The 17534-nt window shown below is 35.7% G+C and overlaps 1 protein-coding gene across 1 annotated transcript; it reads right to left on the minus strand.

Annotated features, from left to right (window-relative positions):
• Positions 1–1062: 1062 nt before the first annotated feature.
• Positions 1063–14103, minus strand: LOC130821352 (protein SPIRAL1-like 1). Its single transcript, XM_057687068.1, has 3 exons — positions 13945–14103; positions 1773–2037; positions 1063–1283 (listed from the first exon to the last, which is right to left on the minus strand). The coding sequence occupies exons 2-3, from the start codon at positions 2019–2021 to the stop codon at positions 1245–1247; spliced, it is 288 nt and encodes a 95-aa protein (XP_057543051.1). The 5' UTR covers positions 2022–2037; positions 13945–14103; the 3' UTR covers positions 1063–1244.
• Positions 14104–17534: the final 3431 nt, after the last annotated feature.

The following is a 17534-nucleotide window of genomic DNA, read 5'->3' on the forward strand; positions in this document are numbered from 1 at the left end:
TATATCTACTTAGCCAATCCATCCCAAGAATTACATTTAAATTATCCATTTCTAGAGAAAATAGGTCACTTGGAAATTTTACTTTCCCTATCTTAACCGGCACTTCACGGAACAACGTATCACAATGAAAAATCTCCCCAGAAGGAGTAGCGACTGAAAAAGATGTTTCCTCAGGGTTCTCCAATTCTAAGTCCTTAACTCTAGACTTTGAAACAAACCAGCACGATGCACCAGAATCAAAAAGTACTTTAACGGATTTTGTATTAATACAAAACGTACCTATGACCACATTCGACGCCTGCGCTGCTTCCCTCGAATTCACCGCTGAAAGTCTGCCATCATTCTGAGTAGAAGCAGTAACACCTCCTTGATTCACTACAAGAAAACTTGTTTTTAGCAACAGAAAAAATCGTTGCTAAAAACCTGATTTCGTTGCTAAAAATGTTTTTTGCAACGAATTCCATTGTTGCAGGTACAGCCGTAGCTAAAGGTTTTAGCAACGACTATGGTGGTTGCGAAAGGTATCTGTTTTTTGCAACGAGATCTATTGTTGCAAAAAAAAATGTCGTTGCAATTCCTTCAAACATTTTTAGCAACAAAAAAGCTCGTTGCCAAATTTCCTGCATTTTTAGCTACAACAATTTTCATTGTTAAATTTCTATTTTTCACAACAATTTAAGTTGTTGCAATACATGATAGTCAATCTTTTGCAACGACTTTACTGTAGGAAAAACAATAAAGTAAAATTTGTTATTAATGTTTTTAGCAACAACTATTACCGTTGCAAAAAACATACACATTTTTCGCAACAACTATTACCGTTGCAAAAAAGCTGACACATTTTTCGCAACAACTATTACCGTTGCAAAAAACCTTCAAACATTTTTCGCAACAACTATTTATCTTTTGAAACAACCTACAATAAACTAGACAATTAAAATAATAAATAATTTAAAACCAACTAAACTAATATCACCGATTATCATTACATATTAATTCGTATCCCAAAATATCACACGTCCCAAATATTATCGTGTGTCAAAAATATACATAATTCATATACATGTAACGGATTGGATAACCAATTTTCCAACATAATACTCCAACCATACACAAGTTTTTATGCAAAAATTTACAAGTGATAGGCACTTTGAAAAAGTCCAAAAATATACAAGTGCACATATAGCTACTTTATAACCCAAAACATCGCGCATCCAAAATGCTTGTAGCTATCACCAACTTCGTCATTGAGTACAAAAAATTTCCAATGAAGATATGTTTCCCTACACCAAATAATTTTGTTAGTTATTAAGAATCAAATGAGCCCCAATATTGAGTATTCACAATCAAACCATACCTACACTTTTTGTTCAGACATATTAAGCAAAGCATTTAGCATGATATTCACTAACAAAAGCATTACGTGTATAGGGAAAGCATTTAGAATTTACCATCAAATTCACAATTGGACTAAAATTTGTCAAACAGGTTAAGGTACATATGACTTATGATAAATTTTTGTCATATAAGACCTATAATTTCAAAAGTTTACTTTCTCCTGGATCTTGTACGAGCATCCCAAATTCCCAGGAATAAATGAATTACAATAATCAATATAATTAATCAATCTTGAGATATTGCTAGTATCTATGGTTGAATTCAAACAAGGAAACAAGCCAATAACAAGTACCAAAGGGCAATTCAAAACAAATTATATATGCATAAACTAAAGAGGTGCCAAAAGAAAAAGTTAATAGTGTAGCAAGCTATACCGTGATGAAATTGCCAGTGTTCTGACCATCAGCACGGTGATAGTTGTTTATATTATTATTAACACCAGCAGGAACATTCTTAAAATCTACAGGCTGGGAATTAACAACAGGCTTTGGTGCATCTTTTACAGCCGGTGCAGCACTAGTATTGGCAGGAGGATTATTAGCCGCTGGCTTAGGAGCCTCTCCACTTCCAAACAAGTAGCCCAATGAACTCTGTCCACCTCCACTGCTAACACCGCGTCCCATTTCCAACAAACTCCAACTGAATTGATCAATTGTTAACGAAGTTAAAATTCAAAGTAACAAAGGTATAACCACAGCAATCAGAGAGTTTTAGCATAGAAAATCATTAAGGAAACAGACTGACTAATGGCATGGCTGCCAAAGTCAAATTGAGAGGCTATTATGTCACAACAATGAAGCTTGGATCATCATCAATTCATCAACAATGATGACTGCTCTTACAAAACCAAACGGGTCTTACGCTTGTTTACCCCATTTTCATCGGGATATTAGATGAAAGTACTCCACGATGTCAAAAATTGAGTCAATACTTGCCAGACAGATCATCATGATTTACTAGAATACTCTATGGAAAAAATGAATGTCAGTGGAGGGAACATTCGTGAGAACCTCTTTCTTAATACCTTGAGATAGCTCTACATCATTTCTTTGCCAAAGGTTAACCGACATTGCACTTATACATATAGAGAAATGTTGCTCCATTTTCATACAAACAACACCAGTACACTACCCATCCAAACAAGCAAGAGAAGCCACATAACAGAGTAGCCTTTACATAAGCCACTGAACCTCCATGTCTACATTGTATTCCATATAATACACAAATTTATTCTTATCCACTATTTCTTGTATCCATTTGTAATTTAATTGTGAGTGCTCACTCATTGTGCTCTCTACTAATAGTTATACTTGTTTCGGAAGCACAAAAGCTGTATTAGACCTCTTGAGGCACTAAGAAACTAATAATAACCCTACTTAATATGATGCCTTACTAAAAACCATATAAAAACTTACTTACTTTTACCAATTATAAGAGAGAACAGCATATCTACATTTCATCAAACACCTACAGGAATTTCACAAGAAGATCTACATCATTGAAAACTTTATTCTCTCAAAATATAGTAATCATGGAAATTATGAATCTCTTAAATTACTCCTCTCTAATAATGTTTTAAGGAGAAATTTGAGACCTACCTAATTCCTCAAAAATTAAAAATTAATTAAAATTAAAAAAAAAGTCCTCTTTCTAATTTTGCTTTTTTGATGATTATCAGTCACAATTCTGATTTCCTACGGTTATCATTCGAAAGAAAAGCAACAAATTATCATCAAAAGCATGTCCGCCAAAAGGATCTTATCTCATGATACATTCAATCTTGATTTTACAAATAGAAAATCCAAAAAATTAGATCAACATCAAATACGGAGTACCAATTTTATTCTTTGAAAATCAAAATTAAAAATGTTGGCCTCTTAAGGTTTTGATGATGACTTCACTTGTAAATAAACAAACATATTTTTAGAGATTGTTTTATAGGTATATATCCGATTTAATGTGAATCGTTGATGAAGCCTATGACTTGATTCGTGGAAGATGTATGTGTCTCAAATATCCAAGAAGTTGGGAAATTGCTCTGGAAAACAGTCTGCTGTTCCTAGAGTTAAAGTTCTGACGAATGTTGAAGCTGGAGACAGTACACTGTTCCTACGTAGCAGGTCTGAAGAATAGCATCGACTGAAAAATTGCGAATTAATTATTTTCTGTTTTTAAGTTGATGTAATGGTTTAGAATTAATTTAATTGCTTAAATTAATTAGTAAGTTAATTGGCAAATCTATTTTTAGGTTTTCTAAAAATAGCCCAAGACTTTTTCTTAATTAGATTTAGATCTCCTATTTTTTAGGATCTTATGTTTTAAACTCCTATGCTATTTTTAGCATTAAGGAAACTGATTTTTCCTTGAGCAAATAACAGCCGGACACGCATAATTCCACCACCTTTTGTTTTGAGAACGTGGGGGTAGTGGAGGTATGTGTGAGATAGTGGACGTTATGCTTATGGTAACTGCTGGCTGTTCCCTCTATAAATAGAAGGGACTTTGCTCGAATCAAAAATCAATCCTTTTAGGATTCAAGAGTGTCCATTAAAGGGAGATCATTTTAAGAAAAATATTTTCAGTTTTCCAATGCCAATTAATTTATTATATTTTTCTTAAGTAATTATTTTAATTCTTATCCTCTTGAGAATGGCCTTGTAAAGGGTAATTGAGTGTTTTGTTGTAATTAGACTTATGGGAAGTCTAAGGGAATAGAGAATAGAAACGTGAGAAGAGAAAGAGAAGGAGAGAAGAGAAGAGAAGAGAAGTGGGCCTAAGTAGAGAAGCTTTGAGTAAAGCATTTAGAGAATTGAGAAGCTTCAAGTGAAGCAAACATTGTTTTGTGTAATTGTAACTAATTGCCTAAACATAGTGAGAATTTTGAAATCCCGGGGGGGTCGTGGTTTTTCCTTCTTATTAGGCCAAGAAGGTTTCCACGTAAAATTATTGTCTCCTTTTATTATTCTTTTCGTTTTTAAGTTTAAGTTTTTGTTCTATACTTATTATAATTCCGCAAAAAGTTGAGCAAAAAATCTTAAACCTACTACACAACAATTCACCCCCCCCCCCCTCTTGTTGCATTCGATCATCCATTAGTATTTCTACAATTGGTATCAGAGCCCTGTTCCTCATTTAATCAGGAAACCCTGAGAGCAGTATCCTGTTCTCTGAAAAGATGTTGAAGATGAACGAGCGCATGGAAGAGGGGTACTCCACACAAAGGCCACCCATGTTCGATGGGAAATTCTATACTTACTGGAAAAATAGAATGGAAATCTTCATAAAAGCCGAAAACTATCAAGTTTGGAGAGTCATTAAAATTGGAGACTTTGAGGTGACGACCATCAACTCCAACAATGAAGCTGTTCCAAAGCCAATCACTGAATATGAAAAAGAAGATTTTTAAAAGATGGAGATGAACGCTCTTGCTATCAAGTTACTTCACTGTGGGCTTGGTCCAAATGAGCACAATCGAATAATGGGTTGCAAAACCGCTAAGCAGATTTGGGACCTGCTCGAAGTTACCCATGAAGGTACTAGTGAAGTAAAGAGATCCAAGATTGATTTGCTAATGTCCAAATATGAAAGATTCGTAATGGAACCTAGGGAAAACATTTAAGAAATGTTCACTAGGTTCACAAATATTACGAATGAGTTAGTCTCTCTTGGTAGAATCATTCCCGTTGATGAACAAGTTAGAAAAGTACTTAGGAGTCTTCCTCAAGACGAACGCTGCAGAGCAAAGGTTACAGCCATCCAGGAGTCCAAAGATTTCACCAAGTTCAATTTGGAAGAGCTGGCTGGTTCCCTAATGACCCATGAATTGCATTTGGGAACAGCTGACAGTTCCCGAAACAAAGGACTGGCTCTAGCAGCTGATGATAGCGATGAATCAGAAACTGGTGAAGAGGAAGCAGCACTGTTGGCTCGAAAATTCAAAAAATTCTTCAGGAACAGAAGGTATGGTAATCAAAGGAATAACAAAGAGAAGGGAACACCGAACTTGAAGACAAACTTTGAATGCCATAAGTGTGGGAGCACTGAACACTTCATCAAGGATTGCCCTCAATGGAAAAATGAGAAGGGCAAGGGAAAAGCAAGAGAAGTTGGAAGACAATATAAGAAGGGAAACTTCAAAACAGATTTTAGAAAAGCAATGATAGCAGCTTGGGGAGATACGGAGAGCGAGGCTGAGACAGAAGCTACAATGGAAGAGGAAACAGCAAACCTATGTCTCATGGCATCTCATGAAGAATCCAAAGAAAAAGAGGTAATGTCTTCTGGTCCATCTCCTAAACATCTGTCCAACATAAGTAAGAATAAACTAATTAAACTGCTTTTTGAGACACAAGAAAAGCTAGATGAAAAAACAGCTAAGTGTCTCCAAATTGATAAAGATCTTAACTTAAGTGAAGATCATAACTCATATCTAAACTCCTTTAGAATCGATGTGCAAAGTAGATTTTTTGATTTGCTAGATAAGAATATCATTTTGAAAGAGCAGTTGGAGAAATTAAAACAGGAATTTATCACTCTTAATATTGAATTGAATCAAAGCAAATTGTTAAGATCAAAATCGGTTGAAAATGATAAAACCACTCACGTGGTTAGCACTGAATTTCAAAGGTTGAAATCAAAATTAGAATCCTACGAAATTGAAAATGAAAATTTGAAAAATAAAATAAACTTAAGAGGAAAAGGGAAAATCAATGAAATTCCCAAATGGATTCTAAATGCTAAAACCAAAAGTAAAGAAGGTCTAGGCTATATAAGGAATGATAAAAAGAAAAAGTTCTATGTAGATCTCCCTAGTAGCAAAATATGTTCCTTCTGTGGTAAAATTGGACACCTGAAACATCAATGTATAAAGAAGGAACAGCATACCAAAGCAAATAAAAATTATGTCGAACGAATATGGATTAAGAAATGTGATTCAAGTATTGTCGACAAGGAACCCAAGGATGAATGGGTTCCTGCACCTAACCACTAATTTGCTTTGCAGGTTCAAGTGAGGGGGAACAACTCATGGTATCTCGACAGTGGGTGTTCCAAGCATATGACGGGTGACAAATTTAAATTTCTCTCACTTGAAGCCTATGATGGGGGAACAGTAACCTTCGGTGACAACATGAAGGGTGAGATAATCGCCAAAGGAAAGGTTGGAAGGTCTAGTTCCCATGCCATTGATAATGTATTTTTAGTCGAGAATTTAAAACACAATTTGTTAAGTATTTCTCAATTTTGCGACAAAGGTAACTTTGTTAAGTTTACTTCTGAAAAATGCATAATTTCTAGGAACAATACAGGAGACCCTGTGCTGGAGGGAATCAGAAAAGGGAACACCTATGTGGTGGACCTGGACACTGTTCCCAGAAACAGTCTAACGTGTTTAAGTGTTATTGAAGTAGACCCACTTCTTTGGCACAAGCGTCTAGGTCATGCTAGTAATTCATTGATTAACACCTTAAGATCAAAAGACCTAGTAAGAGGATTACCTGCAATAAAATTTCTTAAAAATGAAGTTTGTGATCCTTGTGCTAAAGGAAAACAAGTGCGGTCATCCTTTAAATCAAAGAACGTTGTGACTACCACTAGACCATTAGAATTAATTCATATGGATTTATGTGGACCAATGAGAACACAAAGCCGTAGTGGCAAAAAGTATGTATTTGTTGTTGTTGATGATTATAGTAGATTCACGTGGACCTTATTTTTGGCAAGCAAAGATGAAGCTTTTGATGAGTTTGTTTCCTTTGCTAATAAAACACAAAAATCTACCAATAATCAAATTGTTCACATTAGGTCTGATCATGGAAAAGAATTTGAAAATTCAAACTTCATGAATTATTGCAATGAACATGGCATAAATCACAATTTTTCCGCACCTAGAACACCACAACAAAATGGTGTGGTAGAAAGGAAAAATAGGACCTTAGAAGAAATGGCTAGGACCATGTTGATTGCTAGTGGTCTACCTAGGAATTTTTGGGCAGAAGCCGTTAATACTGCATGCTATACATTGAATCGTGTACTAATTAGACCAATCACTTCAAAGACACCCTATGAATTGCTCAAAGGTGTTAAACCAAATATTTCCTATTTTCGTATATTTGGATGCAAATGTTTTGTTCATGTGAATGGAAAACGAAACCTAGGTAAATTTGATGAAAGAAGTGATGAGGCAGTATTTCTAGGTTATTCATCACAAAGCAAAGCTTACAGAGTTTATAATAAGAAAACAATGTGCGTAGAGGAGTCAGTTCACATAATCTTTGATGAAACTAACTTTTCAACAAGTGAACAGGAAACAAGTAATATTAAAATAGGTCTTGCAAATTTGGAAGATGAAGATGAAGGAATCAAAGTGCAAGATCAAGGAACAGCAAGTGAACAGTCGATACAAGAAGAGGCAGAAGAAACTGATCAATTCCAGGAACTGCCAGTACAACAGGATCAGCAGACTGTTCCCAATCCAGCTGTTCCCACAGATGAGCAAAATGATCCAGTAGCTGAACAGAATGTCAATCAAGTTGCTGAACAAGAACATGCTACTGTTCCTTCAAGAGAATTTGTGCCTAAACCTTGGAAGTATCAAAGATATCATCCTCTTGATTCAATTGTAAGTGATATAAATAAGGGGACACAAACTAGATCTCAATTGAGAAACTTTTGTGCACACTTTGCGTTCCTATCATCACTTGAACCTAAAAATCACGAGGAAGCTTTAAAGGATTCCGATTGGATAGTTGCCATGCAAGATGAATTAAATGAGTTTGAAAGAAATAAAGTGTGGCACTTGGAACCCAAACCGAAAAACAAGAAAGTTATTGGTTTGAAATGGGTATTTCGGAACAAGCTTGATGAGCATGGAATAATTGTTAGAAATAAAGCTAGACTTGTGGTTAAAGGTTACAATCAACAAGAAGGTATTGATTATACCGAGACATTTGCTCCAGTAGCAAGGTTAGAGGCCATTAGAATTTTAATTTCTTTTGCTGCATTTATGAATTTTAAACTATATCAAATGGATGTGAAATGTGCTTTTTTGAATGGTTATCTTGATGAAGAAGTTTTTGTGGAACAACCCCCAGGTTTTGAAAATACCTCTTGTCCTAATCATGTCTACAAGCTTGACAAAGCCCTATATGGCTTGAAGCAAGCTCCTAGACAATGGTACGAAAGACTTTCAAAGTTTTTGATTCAAAATAACTTTGTAAGAGGAAAAATCGACAAAACCTTGTTCTTTAAGAATAAAGGTTCTAATATTTTGGTTGTTCAAATTTATGTTGATGATATTATTTTTGGTGCTACTAATGACTTGTTATGTAAAGAATTTTCTAACCTTATGGGTACAGAATTTGAAATGAGCATGATGGGAGAATTAAATTTCTTTCTTGGTTTGCAAATTAAACAAACTGAAAATGGTATTTTTATTCATCAACAAAAATACATTAAAGAACTTCTTAAGAAATATGGACTAAACAATGCTAAAACCAACCATACACCTATGGCTACCAATGTTAGACTAGATGAAGACCTAAATGGGACCAACGTAGATCAAACCATGTATAGAGGCATGATAGGTTCTTTATTGTATCTAACTGCAAGTAGACCTGATATTTCTTTTAGTGTTGGTTTATGTGCTAGATTTCAATCAAGTCCTAAAGAATCACATCTCACGGCAGTAAAGAGAATTTTGAGATATTTGAAGGGAACAGACGACTTGTCCCTATTTTATCCTAAAAGTGATGTTTATGATTTAAAAGGTTTTAGTGATGCGGATTATGCAGGTGATCTTGTTAATAGAAAAAGTACATCAGGTATGGTACAATATCTTGGCTCATGTTTAGTTTCATGGAGTTCCAAGAAACAAAATACAGTTGCATTATCCACTGCAGAAGCTGAATACGTAGCAGCAGCAGCTTGTTGTTCCCAAATGCTTTGGATAAAACAGCAACTTAGAGATTTTGGTATTAAAGTTGAATGCATTCCTATTTAATGTGATAATACTAGTGCCATATGTATATCTAAAGATCCAGTGCATCATTCACGTGCTAAACATATACATATTAGACATCATTTTCTTAAGGATAACATAGAACACAAAAATATTGTACTAAAGCATGTTAACACAAATGAACAAGTTGCAGATATTCTGACCAAACCACTTCCTAGGGAACAATATGAAAAGATGAGATTGGAACTTGGTATGATCAAGCTCCACTAAAGTTAGTTGCATATATTTCCCATTGAAGCATCATGAAAATGAAGAGGTCAGGAATCAATCTCAAAATCTTGATTGAAAATCAATTATTGCATGGATCAGGTAAACACATAATAAAGTTTGTACTATGAATGTTCTTACGTTTGCATGTTGTTAATTCGAACAGACCAAAGCAATATGTTCATTATTTTCTCCATAATATTTCATAATATCATAATTCATTTTGTTCTTGAAAAATTATTTTATTTTATTTTGATTTCACATCTTTTTATATTATATCATCACATTGTTTGGAAATTTGTACAGTCAACTTAAAATTAAAAATAATGGGAAATTTTTTAAAAACACACAATCCTTCCATATCTAATGCATTGATGAAAAGGCTTTGATGAGATGGGACGTTTGGTAACCGTCAACTCTCTTTAAAAAGCCCTTACTACATCACAATCACTCAAACCGTCATCCTTCTCCTTCCTCACAAACAGTCACAAGAAACCGTCCTCCTTCTTCCTCAATCCTTCAAAACACAAAAATGAAAACTCCAAAATCAAGATCAGGAAAGAAAGCACCCACATCCCACCAAACCATCCAGCCTACACCCTTAAACATTGTTCATCCATCCCCATTGCTAAAAGATGCACCATTACCATCACCACCACAAGAAACCTCTGACAACATTCGACCAAAACACAAATCATTCACACCAAAAAGTGAATCATCATTCCAAACTGCCAAACGTTTGAAGCAAGTTGACCCTAACTGTGCCGAGGAGGTTGCTAAGGAGATGTCTGTTGGATTTGGGGTCGACAAATTCTGGTATGACTCTACTTACTTTCCACAACTTCATAACATTTTTAAATTTCAAGAATAGGAGGTTTTAATGACTGAATATAGTTGTAATTCCATCTTCCCAAACATCATGAGAAAGTTTATTTCAAACTTTTCAAATGACTGTGGTATGTGTTCCAGTGTGGTTAGGAACATTAAAATAGAGTTTAACAGCGCTTTGTTGGCAGAATGGTTTAAAATTTCATATGTAGGGTTTGATACATACAGTGTTGGTGCTAAGATAGTTTTCTCTGGGATAAATGAAAAAACAATCTTTAAGTTTTTAGGGGTTGAACAGAAAAGGGGTAAAATCAGTCACAATGTGTTGTCCCCATTGCATAAATTACTTTATAATGTAGCACGAAGATTCATCTTGCCCCGAAACTCCAAGAGGAGTGAGGTGAGTCTGCGTGATGCAACTCTGATTTACTGCATGGACAATCAAATCAAAATCAATTTTCCATCTTTAATGATATCACATTTATCCGACTATATAGAGAAAAAGAATGTTGTGGGGTATGGGGGGCTGTTAACTTGGATTTTTCGAAAATTTGAGGTTCCATTGGATGGGCTTGAGTTCCCAATGGGACCAAATATGAAGATTGGTGCACGTTGTTTGAAAAATTTGCATTTGAAAGTAACTGATGAGGGGGTATTAATAAACGAATTAGAAGAAGTAGTTTTTGTTGGTTCTGATGATGAGTAAGTAGAAGAAGAAGAAGTGGTAGAAGAAGAGATTGAAAAAGAAGTAAAAATAAAGAAAGAAAAAGGAATTGAAAAAGAGAAAGAAAAAGAAAAGGAAGAAGAAGAAAAAGAAGAAGAAAAACAAGGGCATGTTCCCAATGAAACAGAAAATAAGGGGGAACAGGAAGAGGAGACAAAAATTGAGGGGGAACAAGGACAAGCTTTAGGAGATTCTAGTGATGAGGAGATCGTAATTGCAAAGCTGAGGAAGGGTAAAGTCACTCAGAGGAAGAGTAGGAGGCTTGCTTCAAAAGGTAAGGCAGTAAAGGTTGATGATGTTACTTCAGAAACCATTCCTGAGCCTACATCATATGAACCTCCCTCTCCCAAGCCAACCACTTCACCACCAACTCAAACCTTATCACCACCTCCATCACCCATTCACTTCACACCACCACCATTTCCATCCTCTCCTGGTGTTGGTTGTGCTGACCCTACTCCTACAGCATCTTCTGACTCCATTCTCTCCAAGCTCCTTGATCTACAGTCTCAATTCATTGCATTTCAGGATGAAACTCGTGTCTCGCTTGCTTCTATTGTGGATCAGCTAAACCAAATGGAACAACGCCTTGGTGCCAAGCTGGACACAGTGGAGGTGCAGACTGAATTCATTGATGAAGAAGAGACTGACCCTTGATCCCTCTGCTCAAAAATTTAATGATTTGTTGGCTGTATTACTTAACAAACAATTTTTCTTTTTGCCTTGTACCATCTGGGGTACATGGTTGTTGTAACTTTGAACAATTGCTACTTTTCTTTGTTTTTATTTTCTATGGTCTGTGACAATTAACTCTATGCAGGTTTTAATCATTGTTCATAGCACTTGCTTTTATTATTGTTGTTTGTTGTTTTCATCACTAACAAATCTATATGGTTTGTGCTGAGATTTGATAACTCCCAATTCTTTTTGATTGATGTCAAAAGGGGGAAGATTATTACACAAACTTAACAGGAGCAGTGAATACACAGTTACATATCTTGTTGATTTATATTGATTCTTATGAATGATATGTGTGCTGCTGTGTTTATGCTAGTTTAGTGATCATCTGTGTTGCTAAGTTTGTTGAAGTTCTCATGAAGTCCTTATTATGAATATTTGATTCTGTGAAAATACTTAATAAGTTATGTTTATTATTATTATTAGGTTTATTATAGTTTTATTATATTAGGTTATTATGTTATGTTAGTCTTTATTTATTTTAGTTTAATTTAGTTTATTTCATTTAAGTTTTAAGTTAATTAATTTTGAAAACTTTTGAAAAATATTTGATATTTTAGAGTAAACTGTTTGATTATGAATGCTTGGTAAATTATATTCTAACAAGTTGATTTGCTAAGTTAATTAGAGTTACTTTAATCTCTAGTATACTCTATGTATTTTGATTTACTCTATTTTTACTTAAGTTTGTTTATAAAGTTTGCCATCATCAAAAAGGGGGAATTTGTTGGCCTCTTAAGGTTTTGATGATGACTTCACTTGTAAATAAACAAACATATTTTTAGAGATTGTTTTATAGGTATATATCCGATTTAATGTGAATCGTTGATGAAGCCTATGACTTGATTCGTGGAAGATGTATGTGTCTCAAATATCCAAGAAGTTGGGAAATTGCTCTGGAAAACAGTCTGCTGTTCCTAGAGTTAAAGTTCTGACGAATGTTGAAGCTGGAGACAGTACACTGTTCCTACGTAGCAGGTCTGAAGAATAGCATCGACTGAAAAATTGCGAATTAATTATTTTCTGTTTTTAAGTTGATGTAATGGTTTAGAATTAATTTAATTGCTTAAATTAATTAGTAAGTTAATTGGCAAATCTATTTTTAGGTTTTCTAAAAATAGCCCAAGACTTTTTCTTAATTAGATTTAGATCTCCTATTTTTTAGGATCTTATGTTTTAAACTCCTATGCTATTTTTAGCATTAAGGAAACTGATTTTTCCTTGAGCAAATAACAGCCGGACACGCATAATTCCACCACCTTTTGTTTTGAGAACGTGGGGGTAGTGGAGGTATGTGTGAGATAGTGGACGTTATGCTTATGGTAACTGCTGGCTGTTCCCTCTATAAATAGAAGGGACTTTGCTCGAATCAAAAATCAATCCTTTTAGGATTCAAGAGTGTCCATTAAAGGGAGATCATCTTAAGAAAACTATTTTCAGTTTTCCAATGCCAATTAATTTATTATATTTTTCTTAAGTAATTATTTTAATTCTTATCCTCTTGAGAATGGCCTTGTAAAGGGTAATTGAGTGTTTTGTTGTAATTAGACTTATGGGAAGTCTAAGGGAATAGAGAATAGAAACGTGAGAAGAGAAAGAGAAGGAGAGAAGAGAAGAGAAGAGAAGTGGGCCTAAGTAGAGAAGCTTTGAGTAAAGCATTTAGAGAATTGAGAAGCTTCAAGTGAAGCAAACATTGTTTTGTGTAATTGTAACTAATTGCCTAAACATAGTGAGAATTTTGAAATCCCGGGGGGGTCGTGGTTTTTCCTTCTTATTAGGCCAAGAAGGTTTCCACGTAAAATTATTGTCTCCTTTTATTATTCTTTTCGTTTTTAAGTTTAAGTTTTTGTTCTATACTTATTATAATTCCGCAAAAAGTTGAGCAAAAAATCTTAAACCTACTACACAACAATTCACCCCCCCCTCTTGTTGCATTCGATCATCCATTAGTATTTCTACAAAAAATCCATAGAAAACTAAGTCTATAAACTACAAATGTAAAATATTTGAAAAACATAAGAAAATGGAGTACCTGGGTAGATCTGAAACGGAAGCAAAGGAGCTATGAGAGAGAAAGGGAGACAGAGAGGGAGAGCTTAATAGCTTAGAGTAAGAGGAAGAAAGCTAGGAGGCAAAACATAAGAAAACGAGTAAACAACAATCGACAAAACCAACATTCAAAAATTAGGGTTCATAAACGATTAAACGTACGGCGTGACGGCGGTGGCCGGTGGCACTAGGGAGGCAGGGACAGGAGCGCCGGAGGCGAGGCAAGCAGGCAGGAGGCTTGAAGCAGGGAGGAGGCGATTTTGCTGTTTCGCGTCGCGTCAGGCTTGGCTTTCTGAAGCAAGCTTTCTCTCTTTCTCCAATTTCCCGTGTATTTGGTTTTCAATTTTTTTTTTTGCAACGACATTGTTGTTGCAATACATAAAATAATTTTTTGCAACGACTCGTGTTGTTGCGTTACCTAATAATGCTTTATAGCAATGACTGGTATCGTTGCAAAAAACAAATATTAATTATTTCAAAGCCCACACTCATTTTTTTTATGGCAACGATTATTTTGCAACAATTTGTATTTTTCGCAACCAAAAAAATATAGTCGTTGCTAAAACTTGTTGCTAAAAACAAGTTTTCTTGTAGTGATTACCACGTTGGTTTGGAAAGAAATTCTCGTTTCTAGCATTCCCCTGTCGTTGCTGGACACCAGAGTGATTTCCCGGAAACCTAGGGTTTGAGGCACCTCCTAAGTTTCGGCCAAAACTACCACCATTGTGGTTCCCCCTTCCAGCTTCATTACCACTCCGTCCGTTAATGAGACGTTGTTGTTGGAAGCCTCTATGATTTCCCCCTTGCAACTCTTTATGTCCCATGCGAGTATAACACTCATACATTCTATGGCCCGGCTTACCACAGTAAGAACAGTCCACTAACGCACCCCGACAGTCCCTTCCTGGGTGATTCTTCTGGCATCTCCTACAGTTGTAAATTCTTTCCTTCCCATTGCGATCATACAAAGGCTTCTGCATTCTAGCCTCTAGTCTCGAATTTCCCCCACTCTTGCTGTTTTGACCAGAATGGAAACCTTTTTCCTGGAAGCCTCCAAACGGTTTGTGCTTCTTAAATTGATTCTGGACTTGAGTACTCGCATTCATATCATTATGAAACACGGGTTCTTTCCTCTTTTCCCCGCTATGGCCCAACTTCTCTTTTTCTTTCCTGATAATATTTCCAATCTGCGTAGCTCTCTTGTATAGCTGGTCTAAGGTATCATATCTATCAGTCTCAATGTGCTTTTGAATCTCATACGATAGACCTAATTCAAAACGCTGAATTTTCTTTCCCTCAGTTGGGACGTCCTCAGGACAAAACTTCAAGTATTCCATAAATTTCTGATAATATTCATCCACCGTTAAGTTTCCCATTTCGAACCTAGCAAACTCATTTGATTTGTCCTTCCTCACATGAGGCGGATAGAATTGGTCCCTTAACGGCCCCTTAAATCCTTCCCAGCTTAAGTCACCGTCGTTTTCTGATATCAACCTTATCTTACTATGTGTCCACCAATAGTCAGCGTCTTCCACTAGGAAAAACGCGGCTTGGTCAACCATGAGCTCAGCAGGACATCTCACCACACTAAAAAGCTTGTCAAATTCTCTCAGCCAGTTTTCCAACATAGAAGGTTCACCTTTTCCACTATAAGTTGAGGGTTTACTCTGGGCTATTCTCTTACTAATTAACGAAGCCTTTTCCTCCAAAGATTTCTGCCTCGGATTCCTTGCGCCAGCTAGAGCCTTAACTAGGTTTCGAAGCACGCGGTCAGAGTTTCCTCTTGGCACGGACCTTTTCAAAAAGGGTGGCATGATGGCAGGTAAACTGCATTAGGTTAAACAAGGTATGTAAATACATTTCTACAGCGTTGGTGGTTAAGGAAAACTCATTCTGTTATTGCTCTAAAGTAAACAAGGTAATAGCCCTAAAAGGTAAAAGAGTTGAACAATGAGTCTATAATCAAATCTATTCATTTTTCCATAAATACAATACTAAATCGGTTCTACTTACTAATGTTTAGACTTTTAAAACCAAAATTCAAATTCAAAACAATAATACCATATAGTTCCAATCTAAAAAGAAATACTTGGGTATAAAATCCCACATAACCACTTGTTCAAAAAAACTACAAAAGTCCGAGATAAACAGCCAAATCATTCAACCAACAAAATTGTTTGCGATTTATTTTACTAAGGAACTAGACATACGATCTCGTACACATGCATAATCAAATAAAGTAGAAACAATCAGGCAAATAAAGGCGACGCATCAAGACGGTCCTGATCCTCCATGTATCGATCAGGGTCAAAATCAGCATCACTAGAGTCATCGCTAGACGCGCTATCGGAATCAGAAGGGGTTCCTACAGATAAGGAATCACTCATAGTAAGTCGCGCTACGGAATCAAAAAGTTCTACAATTATTGGTTCAGGTGGTTCTTCCTCCCACATAATTATCTCACTTTCTTCCTCACTCATGAGATCTTCTCGCCTCACCGGCCAACCCCCTAGAATAACTACCTCGCTATCAGTATCGCTCATAATTCCCAGAGCCTCTATTTCTGCCCAGGCTAGGGCATTAACTAAAGCTCTCCAGGGTTCCTCTCGGGTATTATTTCCTTCCTCGGCCGGTCTTTTTCCTTTATCCATGAAAGAAAAGTAATAATCGAACTTCCTGACTCATAAAGAAAGAAAACGAGACAATTAATTTCTGAGATAAAACAAAGATAGATAAATCAGAGCATCAGAGATATAAACACAGAAATTCTATCATGCACACATCAAGGTTATCCATGACATCATGCTTAAAGACACCAAGCACAACACATCATATCCCCTTAATGTCTACCCCTTTTTCTCTCGTCATTTTTTTTCTACGTTAGTCTATCGATATAGATAAATAACACTAAATAAAACTCCCGTTCTGATACCAGTTGTAACATCTTGGAATAACTCGGATCGTACGAAAAGAGAAGATGACCTTTTAAAAACAAGTAAATTTCGTCCGAGTCAAACCAGGATGTTAGAAAGCAGTTAAAAAAACGGATTTGAAATTAAGGAAAGCTTGCGGATCGAGTTCTATTAGTGTTATTATGAACTACTAGATATAAGAAATTCTTAGCAGCGGATAAGAACGAAAAGTTAAATCTACTTATTACAACTTGAGAACGAAAATCGCCTCATAAAACCAAATATTCTTTAAACCTTATTAGAAGTTCTTATCAAGACTTCTGTATCCTAACGATTTATTTCTCCCAGGGACAATCCTCACTCCCCAAACCTGCAACTTAACTTACTGCTAGTCATTGCCCAGATAGGAAACAACATCATCGCAGGGTCGTTAAGACCAAAAGTACACGTCAGCAAACGTCGCATACCAAATAAATAATAACAACAAGAGAAAGTTTTAATTTAATAGCTGTCAATTCACAGAAAAGTACGCTGCGATCATGCTAATAAAGAATAATTATTTTCATATAAAGATTAGTCAGCCATACTGCTGTACTATCCAGCCATACTGCCGGTACAACTCCAATCTCCATAAGTGAGACATTACATTAGGGGGAGCTAA

The sequence above is a fragment of the Amaranthus tricolor genome, chromosome 8 (genome assembly GCF_026212465.1).
Source record: "Amaranthus tricolor cultivar Red isolate AtriRed21 chromosome 8, ASM2621246v1, whole genome shotgun sequence".
NCBI lineage: Eukaryota > Viridiplantae > Streptophyta > Magnoliopsida > Caryophyllales > Amaranthaceae > Amaranthus > Amaranthus tricolor.

Coding starts and splice junctions, on each gene's coding strand:
- LOC130821352 (XM_057687068.1), bottom strand. CDS start 2,021: ATGGGACGCGGTGTTAGCAGTGGAGGTGGACAGAGTTCATTGGGCTAC. Junction 1,284..1,772: donor ACACTGGCAATTTCATCACG/GTATAGCTTGCT, acceptor TATTTGGTGTAG/GGAAACATATCTTCATTGGA.